The following is a 25,921-nucleotide window of genomic DNA, read 5'->3' as shown; positions in this document are numbered from 1 at the left end:
CGGAGGAAGTAATAAAGAAGTGGAAATTAAAGTGACTTATTTGGTACATTGTAGGTAATTTGGCCAATTTTCTTTCTCAAAAAAAAAAAGAAAAAGAAAAAAAAAGGGCCAATTTTATTTATAAAAAAAAAAAAAAAAAAAAAAAAAAGATCAACTCATTATAAGTTAAGGTTTGCTTATTTTTGACAAATTTATCATTTTAAAACTAAGCAGAATATATCTATATGCACGTGATGCGTGCTTTAAGTTTCTAAATTTATATATACTGTCAATTTTAAAAGAGTTAGAACATCTTAGAATTTTTAGGTAAACACCACTATCATATCCCTTAGCTTATATAATAGAGATTTACGAAGAAACTTAATTAATAAATTGTGGGATCACTATTTATTGCTAATTAGGCTCCTTTCTAAATATGATTAATTATTATAGATTAGTTTTCTATTGTAATACTTCCTCCGTTTTCTTTTAGATACAACACACCCTCCAGCACGGTAATTAAGAAAGGTGGGGTTTACATGATATAATAAACTCTAAAATAGGATGAGTGGTTGTTAGGAGTGTGATTTAGTGGGCCATGTGCTTTAAATAAGGGAAATAGTATAGTTTTTCCCTAAAGTAACTTTCCTTTTATAGTGTGTTGCAAGTATTGTGACATTTCCTTTTTAGGGAAGAGTTGCAAGTAAAAGAAAACGGAGGAAGTATAAAAGAATGACATTATCAGCCTAGTAGGGCACAATACCCTCCCACTTCAACATGATCCCACTACGGAATTTTCTAATAAAATTTCTATTGTAATATAAAAGAATGACATTATCAGCCTAGTAGGGGCACAGTACCCTCTCACTTCAACATGATCCCACTACTAAATCTTCTAAAGGTGTCATTTTACGTTTACCCCATACCTTTTTATTTAATGGATCATGCTAACAAGTGTCACGGGGGAGTTTGAAAACTATTTAAAAATTTTCTAAAATGGTAAAAAGTAGTTTTTGAATGTGTTGAGCCCATGAACAACCCACATGTGAACATTCTCTTGTCTCACACTAAGGGCCTGTTCACATTTACTGAAATGAACTGAACTGAACTGAATGAAGCCGAACTGAATTGAACTGATTTGAACCGAACTGAACTGAACTGAAATGAATATTTTATGAGAGAAGAAAATTAGGAGCTGAATTGAACTGAACTGAACTGAACTGATTGGAGCTGAACTGAATTGAAATTAAGTAAATATCAACATGCCCTAAAGGGGGAGTGTAGTGGTAATGGAATCCCACATTAAAAGAATTCAAGAGTTACCACCACAATATAAGGCTAACTGGCTAAGGGGCTACTCCTCCTATTGCCATATGGTTTTTGGGATGGAACCTCCTTTGGTCTTGTGAAGTGGACTCTCTCTCTTGGTTTGTGGGTATGACCCAAGCCCGTATTTAACATGGTATCAGAGTCAAGCCCATGATCTCACGATTGAGGCCTTATATTAGGCCCAAAACTATGGACAGCTCACATGTGAGGGGGAGTGTTGAGCCCATGAACAACCCACATGTGAGCATTCTCTTGTCCTTTACGAAAGGGGGAGTGTAGTGTTAATAGAATCCTACATTAAAAAAATTCAAGAGTTACCACCACAATATAAAGCCATATGGTTTTGAGGTGGAACCTCCTTGGTCTTGTAAGTGGTGGACTTGCACTCTCCTGTGACGGGTGCGGCCCAGTTGCGTTTTTAACAGAATGTATGCCAAAATCATGCTCCAATTGTTGTAAGTAATGTTTATTTCAATTAATAACTCTACCTTTTAGTCATCTAATCTATCGTTTAGTTGTGGCCTTATTTAACATTATACTCACATGTTTTATCACAACTGAGCCTCGAATCTGAATTAACCCAAAAGGTGAAGCAGGTGGGAACACCCAAATAAAACATGTTTTACCACTTATTTTCTCCTATTCTTCTACTTAATTACGTTTAAAAAAAAGTTTAACCTAAAAAGCCGATATGAGACAAATTTTAAGGAACGAAGAAAGTAACTCATACTTTTAGGAGGCAATGGAGCATCTAGTCAGGAGATGGCTGCCTTGCTTCAAGAGTCCAACTCAATCCCTAGTAGTCAACTAAGGAATATTCAAAATGTGGCAATGAAATGAGTGCTATTTCTTCTATCTGAGTTGTCTTTCTCCCTTTTAAAACTCTTAAAAGCAACCCCCAACTCCACTCTGTAATTGCCAATTACTAGCTCACCCAAATATTCAGGAGAGAGAGAAAATATTCAAAAAAATCCTCTGTTTGCAGACAAAAATCCCTTTTGTTTGCTAATAATGCAGGTATCACAAAATTCAAACAATACCCATTTTATTTTTGCTATTTCTTTCATTTATTTAGTATTTTATTTGAATTTTTTTGATTAAATTTTGCTATTTTTTTTGTCAGACTACAACAGTTAAAGTTGGAAACTTGTCAGATCTAGCAACTGAGAGAGAAATTTATGAATTTTTCTCATTTTCTGGTGAAATTCAACACATTGAGATTCAACGGTTTGTTCTTTTTTTTTCTAAATTTGGATTTTATTAATTATTAATTAGTGGGTATTTCTTGTTTAACTCTATTAGTTTGTGGGTGCAGTGAATCAGTTAACTCAAAGACTGCATTTGTTACATTTAAAGAAGAGAAAGCTCTTGAAATCGCCTTGCTGCTATCGGTATATTGTATTTCCTTATTTGCATAGTAATTTTGAACTTCATTTAATATCTGTTCTATATTTGTTTTTATTTTTATTATTATTTTCTTGTTTGTTTGTAAAACAAGTTCAATTGTAATTTATTTTTAATTAATCAGTTGAGGAGGAAAGGGATAATTTGAACTCGTAACCTTTAACCGCGAATACTGAAGAATGTAGACTGTATTGTGGAGTTTAGCTGATATGTTTTGCTTAATAAGGGTGCACATGTTTGTATAGTGTGGCGTCTATTGAAACAAAGTGAGTGTTGTACTTAGTCTAGTTAGTAGTTACTCAATACTCATGTCTTTGTTAAGTATGAAGACGCGGAGTGTTAACATCGAACAAATAGATGTAGGTTATTATTGATCTTAATGATTTGGAATTGTGGATGTACTATCTGACTGCAAATGTAGGATCACTTATGAATTATGTATAGCCCTGTGGCGTGTGCAATGTGGCGAACATTCTTTTAAACTGAACTTGGCTTTGCAGTAGCCAGTTAAGTTTTAATATACTGGCATTAAATTCTCTTTGGGGTTAGTTGGGTGGAAGTGACTTGAGCTGATGATTAGAGACTTGATATGTCAGCTGGAAAGGTAACCTTAGAGGCTTTGAGCTCCTTTCTTGGATTTCAGACTGTAATATAATTTGCCAGAGGAGAATTGATATTGCCCAAGTACCTGAACTAGAGCTTTCCTGTTCCCTGAAACACAATTGAAACAAAGTCTGTTACCCTTTCCTGTCTCCTCAATGCTCACACTCAACTTGAAGTATCCGTTGACAGTCGAGTTGTCGAGGCTGATAGCCATCTTCTGCTTAAACTTAGAAGTCTATGTTGTGTCTAAAGCATTGTTGTCCTGTTGATCATGGAGTTTGCAATTTGGCAGTGTCAGTGTGTCACTTTTGATAGTTATACTTCTTGGTGATGTGAGTGACCGTAAAACTTGTGCATATATGGCTAAAAGGTTTGTGAATTTTCATGGATTTGAAATTTGCATTACCACATGCTGATAATGTCTACCCTTAGTGTACCTCAAATTCTAGATGAATAGCTACCAGGAACAGTGGTGAAAGGGCAGGCCTATTAAGGGTCAATCAGCGAGTCATATAATCTTAACATTTTATGATTAAACTTACCATTTTAAGGCACGGCTAGCTTAAATAATTATAGATTCCGCATATAAGTTAATCAATGGGCTATAAGTAGAATTTAGTATTATACAATTAAACTATTCTCCTTATAGTGGAAATTTTCTTCTTCAATTTTTGTAAGCTATTAATTTAGCTTACAAAACTTAATAGTCTGTTATGTTGAACAACTTAACCAGCCTGTTTAAGTATACTAAATGGTTAGTAAGGAGAGTTGGTATTTTTATTTGTATCAATAGACATGTTGCCCAATTGAGCTTCCAGTTGGATACCTTTTTAATACGTGCAAGGGGTCTTCAGAGGTGTTTAAGTATTATGATGCACTTATAAGCACCTTTCTTTTATTTGTAGACCAGAATAAGAAATTTACTTGAGTTCCTATGAGCATCTATGTGTTGATATTCAATATTATGCTGGTATTATGCATCAATAATAATAATAATAATCTTCTACTCTTAAGCTGTAAAAACAATTTAATGACAATGCCATGATCCATGGATTCCTAAATATATTCTGTGGCAGGGTTTGAGGTTGTCAAAGAACTTTGTTTTGGCTAGCAAATTTGAAGTGAGATCCATATTGATTCACCTTTAGAGGTGCTCTTGTGCTCTATTGCCACTTCGCTGTGTGAGAACTGTAATTAACTGTTATTAGACTTCAACTCATGTTCTGCTCCCCCTTGTATGCACCTTTCCATGAACCTATACTAGGCTATGCTGGATGCCTTAACCAAAGCCAAAGCAAAAAGCAATGATCTAATTCTATTCTGCTATGAGGTCCTTGACTCCTTTAGTTTTATGCAATTAAGCATGATGGAAAGAGGTGAACTTATTAATTCCTGCACCCAATTTGATTTGAATTACCTCATTTCCCAATGCGTCCACTTTTTGCTTATATATACTGCAAAATGCATGTCAAGATTCTGGTTTAATTTTGATATCACTCCCAGACTTTTTTTATTTCTTAATCTTACAAAAGCTACAACTTTGCAATCGTGCAGTAATAATAAAACACAGTCTGCTAAAGTGTTATTGGATTTTGTATCAGTGAAAGAACAAAGACCTTTTCAGGTTATAAACACTTATAAGAGGAACCAAACTGTTGGGGAAACCCAAAACACCATAAGAAAGGATTTTGTGGTTGCACAGTTCATGTAGTTGGTGGGATAGAGATCAAGTAGCCTTTCAGGCTGCTTAGACAAATTTATCTTTTAATGCTTGTTAGAAAGTACTTCGTATGTGTTATTTTATTCAGAAACTTCACATACTTGTTACTAGAAAGAAAGAAATAGGGTGAAGCTTTTGCTTGGATGGATGAAGGTGGCCAGCCTTTCCTTTTTTCCATTTTGTGTGTAAGTGCTCGAGCTGGGAGAGGAATTTTATAGTTTTTATTTAGTAAATAGCTCTAGTTGTACCGGCAATTTCATAAATGCAATCTTGTCTAAGCTTTACCTGATTGACTAATTGGTCTTACCAAAATAATTAGATGGTTATCCAAGATATGTTGTAAGAATCAGCTAATAGCACTTAATCACTAATCTAGTTGTTGTACTCACGCATTGCACAAATACATTGTATATATATGTTTTATTCTTATAGACAGAAAAATTCATTCCTATGCTATAACAAATGGTGTAACAAATGGTGTATTGGTTTTCAAAGTTCCAATATAACAAGTGATCATGAATATTGGATGGTATTCGAGGTAGAGTTAAGGATGACATTTGTGAGAATTTTGTTCCCGTGTGTTTTTAATTGATTATTCTATTTCTTTTTGCATATACAGTACACATCACCTTTTATATTCGGCTTGCTTTTAAAAGTCATTTACTCTCCTTGAGTTAATTGATGCCTTGATGGTGGAAATCATGAGCATTTGTTGGGTTCTCCACTCAATGAACATTAGGTGATTGTGTAAATTTAGGGGGCATCCTGGGTGGACGGTAGCCATCGAAAGATAAGACGCACCATGTGGTTGGTTGGCTTAAGAGACAACACAATATCATAGTATATTGATTGTCATTTATTTTAACAACCAATAAAATTCCTAGCATTGGTATTGTAGCTTACTAACTTATAACTAAGTGAAAACAAAACCATAAAGCTGCTTCATCAGTACTGTTTAAGTGAATTTTTATGTGCTTTGTAATTTTTGGAATCTAACTGTAATTATGAAGGCATCCGTAAGTCCGTAACACAAATCCATGTACTTTGCCAGTTTGCTGACACATGCCATACTAATGATCGTTAACTGTTTAAGCTTGAAGCTTTATGGCCCTCGAACCCTGGTTAATATTATTTTTGTTGGTTTTGCAGGGAGCAACTTTAGTTGACCGCATTGTGAATATCTCTCTTGCAGAAAATTATGTTCTAAAGCCTCAGACGGTAATTGTCACTGGACTGAACTTTAACATCTGCAACCAAAATGACTGTATCTTCATTCTTCATCACTGATTATATTTTCTTCAGGAAGTAAGAACAGTCGAAAATACTGTGAGCACAGCAAATGTTGAAGATACATCCATTAATGCTGAGGTGAGCACCAGGGCACCCTTGGTATAGGAAAAAAGTTTATCTTATTCATTGCCAACATGCTTTTTTGTAAATTGATGTCACTAATCAATATGCTTATCATCAGATTTACACTTCATGATCCATGTCTGTTAGAAAAATTAAAACCCATTTTTGGAGTTTTGGGACAGTTTTGTAAATGTACTCCTCCGTTGCAAGTGAATATATCCCTTCCATTAGAGCCCCTAATATGCACTTGTTGTAATGTGAAACAAAGTATCTGGACATATCAAGTCATTATTCTTGCTTTCTGTATATTGCCAATGTATGGTAATACAGGACCACATACAACCATGCCTCTGAACAGTTAAATTCAGCAAACTCCATTACCAGATTGCACGCCCTTAATGCTTAAGAATAATGTTATATACTGATTATTTTCTATATGTTGTTGTTGGGGCTAAAAGAGTGTTTGATATGAAAACAGGCTAAATCTGGAAAAGCATATGTTAATAAAGCACAAGAAGTTGTTTCCAGTATGATAGCTAAAGGCTCTGCCATGCGGCAAGATGCTGTGAATAAAGCTAAGGCTTTTGATGAGAAGCATCGGCTAACAGCTAGCGCATCTGCCAAGGTCAGTTCCTTTGACAAAAGAGTTGGACTCACCGAGAAGCTCACAGTTGGAATTTCAGCCGTTAATGAAAAAGTGAAGTCTGTGGACCAAAAGCTTCAAGTCTCTGACAAAACAATGGCAGCCTTATTTGCAGCAGAGAGGAAATTAAACGATACAGGAACGGCTGTCAAGTCAAGCCGGTATTGGTTCTTGTTACTTCCATTCTTTTGTTTCAAAAGATTTTTTTTTTGGGGGTGGGGGGTGGGGGGGGGGGGGGTGGATGATGCTAGCTCCTCTTCCACTTACTTAGATCAGTATCATCACTTTGGTGCAGTCACTCACATAGATTTATCACTTCTATGGCTAAAGCTGCTAAAAATGCCCAACATATTCAAATTCTCACTATAGACTCGTTAGAGGCGGTCCATTATGTCCATTTTCTTATATGTGAACAATATATTCAAATTAAAAATTGAGAAACTATACCAGTAAGCTGTTGGAAAACATTCGCTTGAAAAGAGAAAAAAAAAAATGAAAGTAGGGATAAGAAATTGGGTGAATATCCTGCCCCCTCTTTTTGGTAAGGAATGTTAATTTAACGTGACAATAAATTATGGAGTAATGTTATTTGTAAATTAATTGGTAAATATTTCTGGTTTTGCCCTGTACAGGTATGTTACTGCAGGAGCTGCATGGTTTAATGGTGCTTTTAGCAAGGTTTCAAAGGTTGGTCATGTTGCTGGTACGAAAACCAGACAGAAGTTCCACACAGCTATGTCAAATCTTACAGCAAAGGTGAGTTCTTCTGATTACTTCCTCTTCTCAGTTTTTATCAAGCTTTCTACTGTTTTGTTGTTTCATCATTCGCCATATGCTTGGTTATGTTCTACTATATGCTAAAAATTTATTATAATAGCAGGATCCAATAGCTGCATAGCCAGAAATCCTTTACTACTACCAGTGAGCAATCAAAGTTGGTTCTCTCAATGCATGATTATCCTAGTTCAATTGATCTTCAAGCAAATTCCGAAGTAAGATGTCTCATGTCAAGAGTAGAATATAGGGACATACTTGAGATGCTGCAATGATGCAGCCTTTAAAGTATTGCCCTGGAGATTGTGTCATCTTTGTTCGTTTTCCAGGTAAAAGTACCAGGACTAAGCTTGTGATCTTTGTTTTGTAAAACCGGAGATTTTGATTTGAAAAACATCCCTGTAATTTTGTCACCCCCAAACACTATATTCTTTATGCCTTTTAAGTTGATTAATGGTATCGTGTGCTATTTTTGTGTATAAATTACATTCAAATGTTGATTAGGTTGGACCAATTCGTGCAATGTATCAATTCATACTCCATATTTGAATACAGGAAGCTCTTGTGAACTTGAAGTTTCCTTCTACATTTCCTCTTATTAGCACATGCAACCTTACATAAGTTTAAGTCCAATGTGATGTTGCAGCCCAGCCTTGCGAAGTATGAAAAAACCAGGGATAATTTGCAAATTCAAATACGTAGTTCTCTAAAAAAAATTTAAATGCTTGGTCTCGTTGCCAAAAAAACCAAAATACCTTTTTTTTTTTTAATTTACTCACCTCGGTTTTTCACGGAAATCTAGAATCTATGTTATATTTTAATATTTATTTTGTGTTGTTTTGCGGATAACATATCTCGTCCATCAACATGAGTATGCTCTAGTTATATTATGGATGTGACAGTCTATATTTGCAAGAGAAAAAGTGGTGGGATATTTTCAAAAATAGAATTATTTTAATTTTTTATTTTTTTTTATTTTTTTTTATAACGGTAATGAAGACACTGACCAAACCTCAACTCTCACAGTGTTTGGATTCGACATTTACGAGTTAGATACATTGAGAGTGAGGGGAAAAAGGTAAGGGATCCCCACCCTCAAAGTGTCTCTAGTGAAAATTGAACTGTCAATCTTAAGGTTAGAAGATGCAATCTTTCTCACTAAAAAGAAATTTACAATTGTGTATTAAATTAGAAAGAAACATTAATAAAAAAAATTAAAAAAAAATAATGAGTAAATTAAAAGAAAACGGAGGGTTTACGAAGCAAGTTAAATTATCCACACGCTTGTTCTGGAAATGTCAAATCTTGAGTAAGAGCTTTCTATAGAGGATTAGAGGTTGTGTATGTCATGCAAACTAGCTACGTGGAGCATGCATCATTGCATCAAGCACACCGCATCAAAGTTTTCATGCATTTTTCAACAAAAAAAGCCAAAAAGAAATGTGTTTTGGTCGAAAAATAATTAAAAAAATAAAAAAAATAATAAATTAGGTTGGAAAAAAAATAAAAAAAAATCTATATTAATGAAAAAGCATGGCCAAAACAATTGAAGAAATCCCAAGTTCATTAGGACCATTAGTCTCCTGCACGTCATTTGTCTTTTTTTCAACTTTTTTTTATTTTTTTTTATTTTTTGTTTGTATGAAACATTCTTTTTTTTTTTTTTGTTTGTATGAAACATTCTAGTTTGTACAAATACAAATGAGATCATCCTCACGTTCAAATAATATTATAGTTTTATTTTCAAAGAAATTCTAAGGATATTTATGTCCATTTATAATCCAATATATACGCTCACACTTCTTTTTTTTTTTTAATCTTCTATATTATCATAAGGCACTTCCCAAATCCCGTGGACGACGTACCAACTATATGACCGACATAAGACTCGACTTGTTAGATATTATATTATTATTATTATTATTATTATTATTCATTTGGTTATTTTTATAAACTTTGGTTGTATTTGTGATTTATATATGATAAAAATATTATTATATGAAACTTAAATACGTAGTAGTTTTGTTTAGACTAGGGTGGCGCGCATCATAGCTAGCCCATCTTCGGTGAGGTTTTTTAATTGTTGGTTATATTAAGGAAGGAAAATATGTAAAACAAATACTTTCTCCGTCTCTTTATATATTAATGTCCACTTTCTCTTTATTATGTGAGTAATAAATGATAGAAAGTGGACATTAATAAAGAGACGGAGAGAGTATATTAGAGGTAAGAATGTCCGCACACTAATTTAAATAGTAAAAGAAACAATCAACATTAATAAAGGCAAAAAAAGACAATTGACATTGATGAAAGCAAAATAAAAGTTGTCCATATTAATGAGGGTAAACATGTAAATGCACATTTTGAAGGGTAAAAATAATCTTATATTTTTTATAAGCTAGGGAAATGTAGTTCTATAAAATTTAATGCTTAAAATTTTTCCAAACATGATATTAAAGAAATCGAGCTAGTGTATTGAGTTAGTACCGAATTTATTCGTGTCAATTATTCTATGACTCTACTTGGCAAAATTAGTGGTGCAGGGTAGCTTTTTACAGTCGAATAGCGGGTAATTGCTAGAGCAATGATACCAATTAGTGGTAGAGGTTAGCTGTTAATGTAGTGGCTAGATGATAATAAATTTGGGAAAAAAATTTAAGGGGTTGAATACAAAGACAATAACAACCAAGCATTTAATTATTTAATAACTAGTTTATACCCGGGCGATGCCCCGGATTATTGCATAATTTCCATGATACAAATCTTTATTAATATTTAATTTTCATTGAATAACATGTAATATGGTAATAGCTTAGGGGTTCCCACGTTGGAGTTTAAACTTGAGGTCGCGGGATCAAATCTTGTTTAACCATATTTTAAGCATGGAGTGAAAATCGGATTAAATAAGAAGAGCGCTACTTGGCACCTAAACATCTTTATGAACGCCTTTAATATAATTTTTTTGTGAAGAAAATCTTCGTCCGATTCATCTGATTGTAGCAAATGATAGATTAACCTTCTTTTTTACTCCGCATAAGAAACAAATTGTACTCTACTAACGGAAAATTGAATTTTAACAAAACCCACTGTAGACACTTACTACACTCAACTAATGTAGATTTAAAATTTCGACTATTTCTGACCTATATTTCACTAATTTTTTGGGACCTTTAAGTGAAAAAATAGAAAGAAAAAGGAAGAGGTGGCTAGGTTTTCCTTAATACGAGTAGTTGATATATGTGACATCAATCTATTGGACTTATTCCTCTACTCCATACATGCAAATGTTGTTATATACACTCAGGTGTACGGTGCACCCTAAAGGAATTGTGTCTTCGATAAGTGCAATTACTAGATATATTAAGGATCAATATTATGAAGATAATAAGTTCATTCTTTTGGGTCGTCGTTGTCTGTTGCTAGATTATGTTCAATGATCTTTGGGCTAGTCAAATAATCAAAAGCCCACTAGAATGGATCTTATGAGGTCACACAACAAGAGTATTGGGTTACACAAGTAATATTGGGCCTCATGAGCAAGTAACTAATCATGAATAAGATTGGGCTAGCATAGTTAGATTAGAGTTAGGATTTTGGGCTTGGCATGGACTTTTTATTTAGAGATGTGATCTATAAATAAGATCCATGCCTAGGGTTGAAATTTAGTCATATCAACTTACAGTGAATTTGATATCAAGGCAACCAATTCTAAAACCCTAATTCCCTCTCTTTAACTTACGACTCTCTCTCTCTCCTCCCCTAGACCATACGGCCGGCCACCCTTGGTGGCCGTGTGGTGGTTCGTGGTTGGTTCGTTGCTCACTCTTCTTCGTAGAAGGTCATTTGAAGGGTTCAATTGCATCTAATTAGCATTAGTGGAGGTTTTAATCCGTGCCTGTGGACCAAGTAGAGGAATCACATTTGGGGTTCATTGTCTCCTTTGTTCTTGCTCGATCATTCGTGTAATCACGCTTCAAAGGTATAATTACTTATTCTTTATGTGTTATGCATGAGATCTTGGGATTAAATGCTTTATGAATATGATTCATGTTTTCCGCAATTTAGTACCTATAAACTCCTACACACCCAATGAACTTTTTCACTTATTTTGATAATTAAAGGATGATTCTTGCTCATTTGAAGGGCTGCAAACGATCCCAGTCGAGCCAAGTATTAGTCTACTCGAGCTAAGCTTGATAAGAAATTAGCGTGCGAGCTATCTTGAGCTTGAACGTGCTTTTAAAAATCTTGTTCGAGCTTGGCTCATTGGATTAGGCTTACTTGAGCTTTGTTCGCGAACGTGGTTTTTTATAATTTTGAGGTTATGCTTGAGTCGACGAGAGTAACTTAATTAAATAAACAAGCCCTAATTCATCAATATATAATGATTTCTTGTAAGTTTTAATGCACTCACTTAATTTCATATAAGAAGTTTCCATTCTTTCTATAGAAAAAGATAAATCTAGAGTTTTTTTAGGCCCATATCGGATGAAATTATATATCGTCTTTTTTCAAATATCTATGGACTATGGGTAAAAGATATGCTACCTCCTATAGTAATGTATTTTTAATATAGTAAAGATTTTTCGAGGTAAAGCGAGTCTTGACTGAGTTATAATTGAGCGTGAACAAATTTATAATTGAACTAAACAAGTTGATCACGAGCATCATCAAGCACATGATGTTGTTCGAACTTATTCATTTATCTAGCAAGCTTAAGTTTTTGTTCGACCTTGTTTGTTACTTAACATATGAATTTTGACCGAGTTTGTTCGCGAATCTGAGTATTTCAGAATGTATCGGCTCATTTACACCCCTTAATCGTTAGATTATCAAATGAGCAAAGGATAAACTTAGGTATATCTTGTGCCTGCATGTATGTCAAATTCACCATATATTTTTTTTTTGGAGGGAATGTCAAATTCACCATAGATAGCTATTAGTAAAAAAAATACAAAAAAAAAAAAGAAAAAAAAAAAAAAATAATAAATAAATACAGAAATAAGTATATTCCCAAATTACCCTTAGGCTCTTGGACCCGTATCTCGTTTGCCCATTCTTTCGGTTTCTCTCTCATGCCAATGTTTTCTCCGTTTATACTCTTTGGTTTTGAAGGCATATTCTGATTCTCTATTTCTCTTCTTGTTTGTGAGCACAAAATTTGGGATTTATAAACACCATTATTATTATTATTATAGAAGCTCGTGATATTCAAAGAAGAAAAAAAGGAAGTTAAAATATTGAAGGATTAGATAATTACTCCTTTGCCTTTTCAAAAAAAAAAAAAAAAGATAATTACTCCTTTGCTGATTTGCTCATTTTTATCCTTCTTACCGTTCTCAAATCACCAAATTATCCAGGTAATTATTATTATTTTTTTAATCTCAAATGGGTAATTTTTGTTTTTTTTGAATATTTATTTTTTTTATTTCTTTTTTGTTTTGTTTTGTTTTTTTTTTTTTTTAATTTTGTTTCCTGCAAATTTATCTCAAATGGGTAATTTTCTGAATTGGGTCTTGTTTGATTTCAAGTGGGTAGATCCAATGTGCCTGTATTTGATCTGGGTTTTGTGATTAGATGATCAATTTAATGTAATTTCATGATATTCTTGTCAATTTTTATGCAAAGTTTTAATTTTTTACTGGAATTATTGGCGTTACTTGCAGCATTGTCTTGTTTTCTTAAGTTGATTTAGCTGGAATTGGGTTTTCAAGTAGTTTTGTTGTTGAAATTTATTCGTTTGTTATTTGGTTGGCAATCGCAGTAGTTAAGAGGGTCCCAAAAAGTCACAACTACTTAAAATGCATTTATTTGGCCAATAGCACCGAAATTCGGAAATTCGAAATGTTTGTATTTATGATCTTGAAGTGATGCGTTTATAAATGGAATTTGATTCAGTTCTTTGAGTACAAGATATGTTTGGCAGTATTCCATACTGCATTATGTGAAAACTTTGAGGCATGATCATAAGGTTTGTAATTTTTACACTCTTGTTGGGTGAAATGAAAGTATGATGAATGGCAGTAATGTATTAATGCATATTTTATAGTCCTGTATATTTGTGCAGTATTTTTTTGTGAGATTGTGATCAAGAGCAATGTATGAACCACCTTGAGACATTTGTTTTCCCTTTTATATTGTGCTTTGCATTTATCCTAAATTTGTTTCATACATGTGTTTAAGAAAAATTAAATGCACCTATACAGTAGAAGGCTTGAGGTTCTCTGGTTCTAAACTGCAATTTGTTCCCAAGAATGTTGTCCCAATCTGTTTTTTTTTTGTTTGTAGCTGACACACGTTTGATCCTTCTCTTTTTATGTTGGTTATTAGGATTTCCGAATACTGTTTTTTAGTTGGTCAAACTGACTGTCTTGTGGATCTTATTTTACATTTTCTTAAGCTGTTTAATTTTGCAACAAGGCACTGGCCTAGCCGTCTTAACTCATTTTATTTATTTATTTGTGCAGGTCATTTTAACCCTTGTAGATATTGATGCCTCAAAAAGTCAAAAAGTGTGATGAGAAACTGAAAACCAGCATCTGAAGCATAAACAGTTTTTTCCATAACTTTGCTGTAGAATATGATGAGAAAACATTTAGGTCAAGGGCTGCGTTGTTGACAAATTATATATTGTGATAGTTCCGTTATTCAAACTATGGCTGAGATTTTCTGATGCTTCAACAAGCAATTTTTTGAAATAATTATTGAGATGGAGTGATGGACTAGTTGCATCAAGTTTCTTAGAGGGACACAGCCCTTGTGTTGCTATCTCTTTTCCGACTTATTTTTGGTTTTGAAGTACCCTTTTCTTTTCTCAATTTCCTAAAGGCTATTCCTAGTTAAAGTATCTTGGATTCAAATTTCATTAGTTTCAAATAGAAGCTTTTTGGCTCAAAATACTGTCAATGGAAGGTTCTCTTTCTCCCCGAGGGCATAAGCAAAGTCCTCAAAGCCATGGGCGCAAATCTGTTTTAGGTGGGACTCAGAAAGATATATGGCTTATTGTGAAGGAGGGCTGCTTAGCTGATGTCGAATTAGCTCTAACTCAACTGAAAAAAAATGGTGGTAATATCAACTCGAGGAATGCATTTGGCCTTACTCCTCTTCACATTGCTACTTGGAGAAATCACATTCCTATCGTGAGGAGGTTACTTGCAGCAGGTGCTGACCCTGACGCTAGGGTGAGTTATTCCTCTTTACTCTGTCTTTATAAGATTTACCTTCTATTTTAGTTAAGTTGGGAGTTGGGTCGTCCTTTTTTGAGGTTGGATATTTGTACATGCATTGTGAAAAAAAAATCTAACTTGGACCACGTTTTTAGTATCTGTCAATGTATGCTGTGCTTCATTTGGATTTGCATGTGTGTGTCAGTTGCTGATAAATTGTTTGAATTGATGTCAGCCTTGGAAACCTATATTTTCTTTCTTGTCGTCCTTTGTTCATGTCCTTTCTTAATTACACTATTCAAAGGAATTCGAATGCTTAATAGAATGGATGATCTTTAGATTCCTTTCTGCTCTCTTGTTCTTCTTACTTAGGTAGCCTGTCTTTTAGGATGGAGAATCGGGATGGAGTAGTCTCCATAGGGCTCTTTATTTTGGCCACTTTGCTGTGGCAGGTGTCCTTCTTCAGTCTGGTGCATCAATCTCTATAGAGGACTTCAAATTACGAACCCCTATTGATCTCCTTTCTGGACCTTTGTCACAGATTCTGGGCAATCAACATGCTTCAGGTTTGTGGCTTTGCCTCTTAGTTGTCGTTGTTAGGAATTCTTGCATTGATATGATTGGATTACTAAATTGTACTTTTCTTTCTTGAACAGTTACTACTGAAGTCTTAAGCTGGGGAAGTGGTACTAATTATCAACTTGGAACTGGAAATGCTCACATACAAAAGTTACCTTGCAAATTGGACGCACTTCATGGTTCATTTATTAAGTTGATTTCTGCTTCAAAGTTTCATAGTGTAGCAGTCACTGGCCGTGGGGAGCTTTATACTTGGGGGTTCGGAAGGGGTGGCCGCCTTGGACATCCCGAGTTTGACATTCATAGGTAAAGACTCTGATTCCCCCCTCCCCTCCCCCTCTCCTCTTCTACTTCTTCCTTTAAAGTAATCATCATGTAATTTGTAATTTTTACGTCTTGCTGAAGTATTTTTATTAGCTAATTTAGTCTTGTATGTTTATCAAGAATAATTTTTGATACTAAATTGTTATGAGTTTATGATTTATAATAATTAAGGGCTTATTACCTAGAGAAGTCCAATTGTTAGGGCTTTTGATTTTAAAATAATGAAAAATGGAAGAATTGATGGGCTGCAAAAGGGATTGTTTGTGAAGGGGTTTTTGACAAGGACCAAGGGTTGGTTATTGGAGATGCTGATGAGAGGGCTCGAGTAAAGGAAGAAAGCAAGTGAATTAGTGAGCCTGATATATCTAAAATAATCAACGAAGATAAATAGTGGGAGAATTTTGGACTTTTGGTCAATTTTCATCTTGCCAGGTACTGTTTGTCTGTGTGGAGTGATGAATGGTCATCCACCTTGCTCAGGAGTGTATCCATTGCAAATCATTTTTTTAAGTACTCACACACCTTACTGTAGCCTGAAGCGGCAAATGGTGTGGTTGTTGGGAGTGTTTCCACATGGTGTGGCAAGGGAGATGAGGCTGTAGGGTTAATTTTGTTTTCACCAGTAATGTTTGAATATTTGAACCTGTTTTTTGGAATCGCAAATTGCTCTGATAAGACCCCTCTGAATGTGATTATGCATTGTAAACACTAAGCACTATGTCTGTTTACTTTTTACTGCTAATAGCTGTAGAATCTGTCCTCAGTGAATTGATTTTCCTGGCCTTTTATAGATGAATACTTAATTGTCTGATGCTAAACATTGAAATTATGAAAGTAGACGAGCTTGCAACCACATTACTTGTATTATAACTACCTTTGCATCTTGTGTTGTGCTCTGGCTGCTGTGGGTCCAGAATTCAATGTTGAGATTCTGATATTGTGGTCTTCTTGTAGTGGACAAGCTGCAGTTATAACACCAAGGCAAGTGATTTCAGGCCTTGGTTCTCGACGTGTCAAGGCAGTTGCAGCTGCTAAACACCACACAGTAATTGCTACTGAAAGTGGTGAAGTTTTTACTTGGGGATCCAATAGAGGTATAGCTGATGTCTAAAGTTAGTGATGAGTGGGTGTAAATTGCTTTGCATTTACTCTCTGAGTTTGTTCATTTGATGTCTGTCTGCCTAAATTTGCATTATCATCAGAATCATGTTCTTACTTTTTTCTTGCCTCTGCTGTAACTTATGTATGTCGTGCTTTGATTTTCTTGTGAACTATATATTCAGAGGGCCAACTTGGCTATGCTTCTGTGGATACCCAACCAACTCCTCGGAGGGTTAGTTCTCTTAAGTCAAAAATAGTGGCTGTTGCTGCGGCAAATAAACACACTGCTGCTGTTTCTGAGACTGGTGAAGTATTCACATGGGGCTGCAATAAGGAAGGGCAACTTGGTTATGGTACATCTAACTCGAGCTCCAATTATACTCCAAGGTTGGTTGAATATCTGAAAGGAAAGTTCTTTACGGCAGTATCCGCTGCAAAATATCATACAGTGGTCCTAGGTGCAGATGGAGAGGTATGCAAGTTTAACCAAGCTGGCATTATTTTTGGATTCGTAAATTTTCATTGTTTCTCTTGGCTGTAGGTGTTCACTTGGGGTCATCGACTCGTAACACCGAGGCGTGTGATTATTGCTAGGAATTTGAAGAAAAATGGGAGTGCTTTAATGAAGTTTCACAGAATGGAGAGACTTCACGTGGTTTCTATTGCCACAGGAATGGTGCATAGCATGGCTTTAACTGATGACGGGGCACTATTTTACTGGATTTCATCTGATCCTGACCTCAAATGCCAGCAGGTTGGTATTCCAAATACACTAGAGGTTTTTTATTTGACCACAGTGTTATAGCAGAATGTTAATTTATTAATACCACTCTATCCATTTGCCTTCATCTATGCAGTTATGTTATCTTAATGGAAAAAAAATTGTCAGTATTTCTGCTGGTAAGTATTGGCATGGTGCAGTTACATCGACTGGTGACATTTACATGTGGGATGGGAAGAAAGCTAAGGACAAACCACCAGAAGTTACTAGGCTTCACGGTGTGAAAAGGGCAACTAAAGTTTCTGTGGGTGAAACACATCTACTGATTGTTGGCTCAACTTATCATCCTGCTTATCCTGTCAATGCAGTTAAGGACTGTGAAAATTTAAGCCCTGCTGTCAGTGATGTTTTGGGAGAGTTGGATGAGGGATTCATGTACAATGACATGGAGTCTGACAATGCTAATTCTGGTTTGAAAATGGAAAATGTTGGTGACAAGGTTGTGCCTAGTTTAAAGGGCCTTTGTGAGAAAGTAGCTGCTCAGTGTTTGGTAGAGCCACGAAATGCTCTGCAAATGTTGGAGATTGCAGATACGTTGGAAGCAAGTGATCTTCGGAAGTACTGTGAGGTAATTTTTAAGTCTCAAATTATGCTTAAAAACCTCCCTTTTTATCTTTATTTTTATTTTTGTGTTTCATTCCTCTTTCCTATTGCATCATAGCTGATATGTCATTATTGAATTTTATTGTCTGTGCGGCTTTGGTCATATAACATATATGGGAATAGGTTGAGGTTATCAGTATTGGTATACTTTTAACACTAGAGATCGTGATGTCATGTTAACAGCTGTGAATTGTATTCAATCAGGTAGAACTTTCATACTCGTGCTTCTTCTTTTGGTACCTAGAAGTGTTAGTCGAATCTTGTTCATTTGAGATTTTATTCAGATGGTAACATTGAGCTACTACTCAGAGTCATATTGTTAGATGTTTTACTTATTGAAATCAGAATTGCTGGAATAGTTGAGCTCGAACTTCTAACATCTTTTCCCTTCTCATCTGTACTACATGCCTTGGTTTAGAGTGTATAACACATTATATTGTTGCTTCACTTGCTTGTATTCTTGTACACCGTAATTGTTAGACTTGTTTGTATGGTCAGCCATCCAATTCATAAATTTCAAAAATTGGTAGCTAACTTCACTGAACATAATACACCCTAAGCTATTACTCCTGAATGGATAAACCAACAACTTATCACATAATTTTGTTTCAAAGCTTGGTCTGATGATTTATTTGGAAGGGAGCATTAAAAAAATGAAAGATACTGAAATATTATTGAAAATAAAAAAACTAATTAAGTTTTCATCTTGTATGTTCTTAATAAACTAGCATTGATATATACTCTGTAGGTATATAGGAGGATATAATTCATTATCTGATGTTGAAATTGCACTTGCAGGAAATTGTTATTCGCAATTTTGACTATATTTTTACGGCTTCATTGAATACTGTTGCTACTGCCTCACTGGAAATTTTAGCTCACATTGAGAAAGTACTGGATGTGAGATCATCTGAGTCATGGAGTCATCGTAGACTCCCTACTCCAACAGCTACTTTTCCTGCTGTTTTAAACAGTGAAGAGGAGAATAGTGATAGTGAGTCTCCAAGAACCAGGGATAACCTCACCGTGACTGATAGTGCAAAGAAAGCTGGTTGTTTCAGATTAGATAATTTTTTGCAACCTATGAATGTTACGAATCAGGAAGTAAGCAAGCAAATAAGAGTACTGCGGAAAAAGTTGCAACAGATTGAGGTTCTTGAGGCGAAGCAGTCTAAGGGACATGTTCTTGATGATCAGCAGATTGCAAAGCTGGAAACACGGCCTGCTCTAGAGAGCTCACTTGCAAAGCTGGGTGTTCCTATTGAGACAACAATCGCAAAGTCATCAGTTTCAGTAGTATCAGATGGCAAGGTCTCTAAGGCAGGGATGCCAAAGAAGCAGAAGAGAAAGAGTAGACAGAAGGAATCTCAGACAGAAGCTCATTCTGGTACAGAATTGGAATCTAACCATGTGAAGGTTGTCGCAGACCTCAATTTGTCGAAGCTGACTGAGGAGAAGGTGATCATTCTAATGCATCTTCTTTACTGTCTGTGCTCTTTGCTGGTCAAAGATAGCTCTTGCATCACAGTTTTTAAGTTTTTTCTTAATTATTGAGCTGTGTGTTTTGAACAATAATAATAATTATAATAATAATAATAAACTTAAGGCCTAGTGGAATAACATTCTTACTGCATAAGATCACAAGATAGTCAATGAACAAAAGTGTTTGGCAGCTGTTGATCTACTACAATAATTAAGAACTTTTTGATTGTCCTATGTCTAGTGTATATGATCCTTATTACTTTGTACTCCCTCTGTCCCTAAATAAAGCCCCATTTCTTTTGGGCATGGGGTTTTAGGAGAGGATTTGTGGGGAGTTGTTGATCAAAGTTAAATAGTTAAAAAATTTAGTGGGATAACTTAGTAAGTTTAGGGGAAGTGAGAAATTGTGGTAGGGTTACATGATTTGTTGAATAAAAGTGAATAAATAAAGAATTTAGTGGATTATGGGCCCCATTTACTCGAGAAATAGAGATTTGAATCTAGGGACAAGAAATTTGGGGAAACTGGGGCTTTTAGTTAGGCACGTATGGAGAATATGGTTTTGTAAGTTTAAGTTTGATTTACTAAACCTCAAGGGACATGTCATATAATTTATTTCATATTTTTTGATTGATGACTACAATGATGAGCTTGTTTTTATTTACAGGAATATGATTGATGACTACAATGATGAGCTTGTTTTTATTTACAGGAATATGATCAGTTTTTATATTTGTCTACTGAATTACATAAATTATTTTGGCACTATAGGTTCCTGCTGAACCTGAAGATTCATTTACTAAAGGCTCCCAAAATCTCTCTCAGGAGAAAGACTCTCCTGGTATGGGTATGAGTAAAGGTTCATTGGTGGTGGGAACGAAGAAGAAGAGCAAGAAGGGACTCAAGGGAGGGCTCTCCATGTTCCTGAGTGGTGCTCTTGAAGAGCCTAGCAAAGTTGTTAGTCCACCACCACCACCGTCACCCAAATGCGAAGGGCCAGCATGGGGTGGATCTAAGGTTTCAAAGATGTCTGCATCTCTCCGTGAGATCCAAAATGAGCAAAGCAAATTTTTCAATAATCTGCCTATTAAAAATAAAGAAAAACCAGAAGAGCTACCTGATAGGAGCAGTGGAAAATTTTTGTTGAGCGCTTTGCTGGCCTCTAATCCGATTCCAGTGGTGCCTGCTCGCACAACACAGTTACCTGATGGAGATAAAAGCACTCCTCCTTGGGCTGCTTCTGGAACCCCACCTCATCTTTCACGGCCTTCTCTCAGGGACATACAAATGCAGCAGGTACCATTATGGCACTGAGTTGCCCTGCAATTCTTTTTTAGCTGTCTTGTTTTACTACATTTGCTGCCTCTCTTTCTCCTTCAAGGGTGAGTAAAGAAATGGAAAAATGAAATGTCTCGTTTATATTAGCTAATTTTGTGTGGTATCTTTGCTGATGTGCATGTTTATACTAGGTTTATTTATTTGTGTTATAGTGAACTTTTTGGAATTAGGTTTTGCAGATAAACCTGGCCTATGGTTGGGTTAAGAAAAGCTCAAATGTACCAATTGTGTACTATCTTGGAAAAGTAGCACTCTTTTTGGGTGGTCAAACATGAAAATGGTAACTTCTTGTGATATATATAGTGCTAAAGTGTCCACAACTCTTTTAATGAGCATTTAACGTTTTTAGCTCATCTGTTTCTGGTTTTTTACTGTTGGTGTTTAGAGTTTTGTTTTACAGAAATTGGCTAGTTTGGTGTTCATGTGTACTTTCTCTCCTGACAGTTTCTCATAAAGCATTTCCTTGTTCTATATTGCAATTTGCAGCTCTGCTTTCTTTTAGTTTTAATAACCATTTTTTACTGTCTTCTACGCCAGCCCTGTTTATTCACTGCTCTTAATTTCAATTTTATTTGCTCCATTTATACAGGGTAAAAATCAATCTGTTGCTCATAGCCCAAAAACAAAGACAACTGGATTTGCAGTTACTACTGGTCAGGGGTCACCTTCTGAGTCTGGCATGCAAAGCCGTTGGTTCAAACCCGAGGTGGAATCAACATCTTCAATCCGTTCCATCCAGATAGAAGAGAAGGCAATAAAGGATTTCAGGCGCTTCTACAGCAGTGTTAGGATCGTAAAAAACCAAAGTTAGTGCTTTGTCTATTTGCTTTAGCAGGTTCGACTTCTGAATACCACTTTTTCTGTTCTTTCTCAGACTGTACAGATCCTTTGTATATTCATTTAGCTAGGTTTATTATGTTGACGGGAAAAAAAAATAAAATTGTGGTTGACTCAAAGTTCATAGGGTAGCTTGTATAATCAATCCCTTTTTAGAGGGATTTTTTTTTTCTTTTTTCCGAATTCTCTCAAACATTTTATTTGAGAGTAAAAAATTTAGATTAGGATCAAATAAAGCGGCAGCCGCTTGATCAAAACTGTTATATCCGAGCTGCTGCCATCGCTGGTGGAGCAAATGCTTAGGGAGGCTGTGATATTAATATGTATGCATATCGATGCTTTTATGTTACAATTGTGAACCTAAATTTACATTTAGTAAAATAATAATGGTGTGTATGTTTCACCCAAAGTGCTTTTTTTGTTTCTCATTGCATTACTTTCCACACAGCTCCTCTAGTAATATCCTGCGTTCAGGACTGCACCAGATAGGGATTGGAACTACCAAATTTCTTAGGTTGGGGACTGGACCCGAGTAATTGCTGTATAGACAAGTCTGGATCCTGGTTTGATTCGATTTGACATTGGTTGTATGTGGTTAATTAGCAAATGGTTGGTTTTAAAAAAGAAAAGAACCAAAATCCCTCACATTACCAAACAATAAGGTCTTCGGAAATGGAGGGATATTCGAGGATGACAATGAGATACACAGGAGCCCAAGCGCCAGCATTCTCATCCTTGACAACAGCAGTGTTCTATACTCTTTTGACCATGGACAGCTTTAAGAAAGAGTAAGCTGGTAGTTTTTGGCTCAATTGTATAAATAAAACTTGGAATTGCACTTTTCTTAGTTAGACTGAACTAACTAGACTGATCCAATGTAGTCCTTTCCAATCCGATTCAAATCCAATTTTTCGGTCTGGGTCCAATTTTGCACACCCCTAGTTGTCGTTGGTGTTTCTAAAGTCAATTGATTTTTTTTTTTTCTCTCTCTCACCTTTCTTTCGGCATATCAAGTCAATTGATCTCATTTGAAGTGGTCGGACTTAGGCCATATATATGTTTAGCTACTATAGTATCTCGAGTTATGTTGAATCCCATTGTAACCCACTTATGAGTGTCCCACATTGGAGAAAGAGGAGAGATGGTTTCACTTTATAAGGTAGAGGAGTACCTCCTACTATTGCCAATTGGTTTTAGTATGGAAGCTCCAAAGCCTTGTTTGTGGCCCAAACTCTCCTCCTCCTTGTTCGGATTGCCCAGACCCATTTTCATATTGTTTCTAAATTTAACAAGTTACTTTATAAACCTCTTAGATCAAGCTCAATATTGTCTTGGGTCCATGGAACTACAAATGTTTCTCCCTCTTTCTTCTTTTTACCCTTGAAATTAATATCCTTTCTCTCACCTTTTAATTTAAAAAATAAAATAATAGGGACAATTAACTCACCCCTGTGATTTTGGGGGGTCACGTTATCTTAAATTCACTTCAAAAGTCTAACTCTTTGAATGTCAAACTAGGTCCAATGATTAGAGATTTCACCTTCATTTACCCTTTTGAAGAATGAATCGGTCATTATGAGTGTGACATACAAATCATATAAAGTTTGAGCTCTAGTATTTTCTTTCCAAAATAATTTGCCTAAAATTGTATGTTCAAGGTGGCCACGACCCTTTTCACTTGTACACAATCTAGGATCGTTGGCTCATGAATGTTGTGTGGTATTGTATTATATGTTCTATGATCAAGTTATTACTTGGTTGAATGTTCAGCTCTAAACAACTTATATCTCATGCTCTACCCCAACATGTTACATGATAGTGTTATACATAAAAAAAAAATCAAAGAAAATTAAAATTACTTCACACATGCCAAATTTAGGAAGCAACTTAAATTCCCTACCATTAAAAAAAAAAAAAAAAAAAGAATAAATAAAAACAAGAAAAAACAAAGAAATATTAGAAGCATGCCCGACATTCCATACATAATTGTTGGATCTGACCTCGTTAATTTCAGTGCTTCCCCATTACATTTCTACAAACACCCAACAAAAGTCTTCCACAAAAAACTTTACAAATATATATATAAAAAAAATGAATACTAAAATAATAGAAAAGCAAAATTCTTAATAATAAGACAACAATGCAATTCCAAAATCCTAAAACAACTTTATTTTTTATAAATTTGTTTTTATTAAGTGTAAATGGTGACCTATGGTCGAATTCATGTGATTTCCACATCTACTACTACTTTTCTTTACTTACTCTTCCACTTCACTCTTTACACTTTCCACCCTCTTTTCCATACTTTTCTCAAGTTCTATATAGTTTGCATGAAATTGAGTACCTCTTTATCCTACCTAGCAGCATTTGGCTGGCCACCCGCATTACGGCTCTGTCTGTTTTGACGGAAAACTCAATAGAAAATAATTTTCACGAAAAAAAAAATAAAAATTTGAGGAAAACACAAATTGTAAGTAATGAAGATTATGATCAAAGAAGCTAGCTAGGAAGTTGGCTTGTAAGGAATGGAGTCAGATCCAAGATCATCTTCTATTTTTTCCTACTTATTATTATCATTAGTCTCACCATTTTTATTATAAAGTTTTGTAATATAAACTTTTATATATTTGGTGAGATTAATTAGTAGGGAGGAATTTATGTTAATGATCTCGGACCAGGCTTCATTCCTCACATTAGCCAATCTTCCATTTATGCATTCTTATATGATATCTGGTGGTTTAAGGTAATCTCTTGTTTTCACTAGAATAGTATCAATTACTTTTTTTTTTTTTTTTTTTTTTTTTTGTTCTATGTTTTTTTGTGCTAAGTTTACTACAAATGTTTTTAATAACAAGTAACAAACTTAGTTGAACGTCATAGACTCGTACGAGGTACAATGATGCCCAAGAGCTCGGATCGAATCTTGTGTGTACATTTCAGTACGTCTGTAGTATAGTTGTGCTAGATCTAGATTGAAGAGGAATAATAGAACATGGAGTCTATTGCATCTTAGTTTGATTTACTGACTTTGAGGTGACAAGTAATTTGAGATCGATTATCCTCACATGCTTAAAAAGTAAGAGATTTCCTTATCCATCCTCGGCATCCTCCCTCTCCGTACACTTTCAAGTGTTGACTTATGCAACATTAGGGTCCTTAAAAAAAGAAAATCTTAGCCTAGTACATCAAATTTACATAGTTTGTTAATAAGACCATGTTCTCTTCGCCTTTTTGTTGGACTAATTTTATTTTTGCTTAATTGAAATTATATTTTTTAGATTAATTTTTTTTTTCCTAAACGTAAACTATATGAAAAATTAATATTTATTTTTGATTCTCTATTATATTCTTTAAAGTTACTTATTTTCAATATTAAAACTTTGTTTAATAATTTCAACTTTTTTTTTACTGTATATTATATACTTCCTCCGTTTCTATTTAATTGACGCATTTGATTTAGGCACATATATTAAGGAGAGAGGAGAGAGTGATAGAGAATGAAAAAGCATGTGGAGTAGCTTGTAAATGTAAGGTAAAAAATTTACCCAAAACGGAAACGTGTCAACTAAAAAGAAACTTCCCAAAAAGGAATACGTGTCAACTAAAAAGAAACGGAGGTAAGGGGAAGAGAACATGACTTAATGGACTAGTTGATTACACACAATACTTGAAAATTTCGATGATAATTACTAATAATATCAAATTTATGTAATTTAACCAATAATATGAAATTCATATTTAAGGGTTTTTCTATCGAGGTATTAACTCTCTAACTTTCACTTTTGTACGGTGCCCTCCATTTAGAACTTTCCACATTGTAACCCCAAAAATACATTTAGTTTTCATACGGTAAGCTTGTCGTTATCTCGCCATCAACAAATTCCGTTAATAGTGTCCATTATCCA

The 25,921-nt window shown here is 34.9% G+C and overlaps 2 protein-coding genes across 3 annotated transcripts; both read left to right on the top strand.

The window, feature by feature from the left end:
* The first annotated feature begins 2,167 nt into the window (after positions 1–2,167).
* Positions 2,168–8,391, top strand: LOC145598490 (binding partner of ACD11 1-like). Of its 2 annotated transcripts, none has more exons than XM_081654850.1 (8): positions 2,168–2,325; positions 2,432–2,535; positions 2,624–2,699; positions 6,185–6,253; positions 6,338–6,403; positions 6,867–7,192; positions 7,664–7,787; positions 7,912–8,391. In XM_081654850.1, the coding sequence occupies exons 1-8, from the start codon at positions 2,320–2,322 to the stop codon at positions 7,927–7,929; spliced, it is 789 nt and encodes a 262-aa protein (XP_081510976.1). In that variant the 5' UTR covers positions 2,168–2,319; the 3' UTR covers positions 7,930–8,391. The 2 variants fall into 2 exon arrangements, with proteins under 2 accessions (XP_081510976.1, XP_081510975.1); XM_081654849.1 differs by having other exon boundaries at positions 7,909–8,391.
* Positions 8,392–12,843: 4,452 nt separating this feature from the next.
* On the top strand, positions 12,844–22,400 carry LOC145597443 (uncharacterized). The gene is made up of 11 exons (XM_081653608.1): positions 12,844–13,165; positions 14,273–14,986; positions 15,360–15,537; positions 15,628–15,856; positions 16,829–16,968; positions 17,158–17,447; positions 17,517–17,729; positions 17,833–18,324; positions 19,158–19,817; positions 20,613–21,137; positions 21,769–22,400. Exons 2-11 carry the CDS (start codon positions 14,711–14,713, stop codon positions 21,988–21,990), a joined length of 3,225 nt encoding a protein of 1,074 aa, XP_081509734.1. The 5' UTR covers positions 12,844–13,165; positions 14,273–14,710; the 3' UTR covers positions 21,991–22,400.
* The last annotated feature ends 3,521 nt before the right edge of the window (positions 22,401–25,921 follow it).

The sequence above is a fragment of the Chenopodium album genome, chromosome 20 (assembly GCF_948465745.1).
Source record: "Chenopodium album chromosome 20, dcCheAlbu1.1, whole genome shotgun sequence".
Taxonomy (NCBI): Eukaryota; Viridiplantae; Streptophyta; class Magnoliopsida; order Caryophyllales; family Amaranthaceae; genus Chenopodium; species Chenopodium album.
This window is presented reverse-complemented; position numbering and strand designations above follow the sequence as displayed.

Coding starts and splice junctions, on each gene's coding strand:
- LOC145598490 (XM_081654849.1), top strand. Junction 7,193..7,663: donor ACGGCTGTCAAGTCAAGCCG/GTATTGGTTCTT, acceptor TGCCCTGTACAG/GTATGTTACTGCAGGAGCTG. Junction 7,788..7,908: donor TGTCAAATCTTACAGCAAAG/GTGAGTTCTTCT, acceptor TTATTATAATAG/CAGGATCCAATAGCTGCATA.
- LOC145597443 (XM_081653608.1), top strand. CDS start 14,711: ATGGAAGGTTCTCTTTCTCCCCGAGGGCATAAGCAAAGTCCTCAAAGC. Junction 15,538..15,627: donor GGGCAATCAACATGCTTCAG/GTTTGTGGCTTT, acceptor TTTCTTGAACAG/TTACTACTGAAGTCTTAAGC. Junction 17,448..17,516: donor TCCTAGGTGCAGATGGAGAG/GTATGCAAGTTT, acceptor TCTTGGCTGTAG/GTGTTCACTTGGGGTCATCG.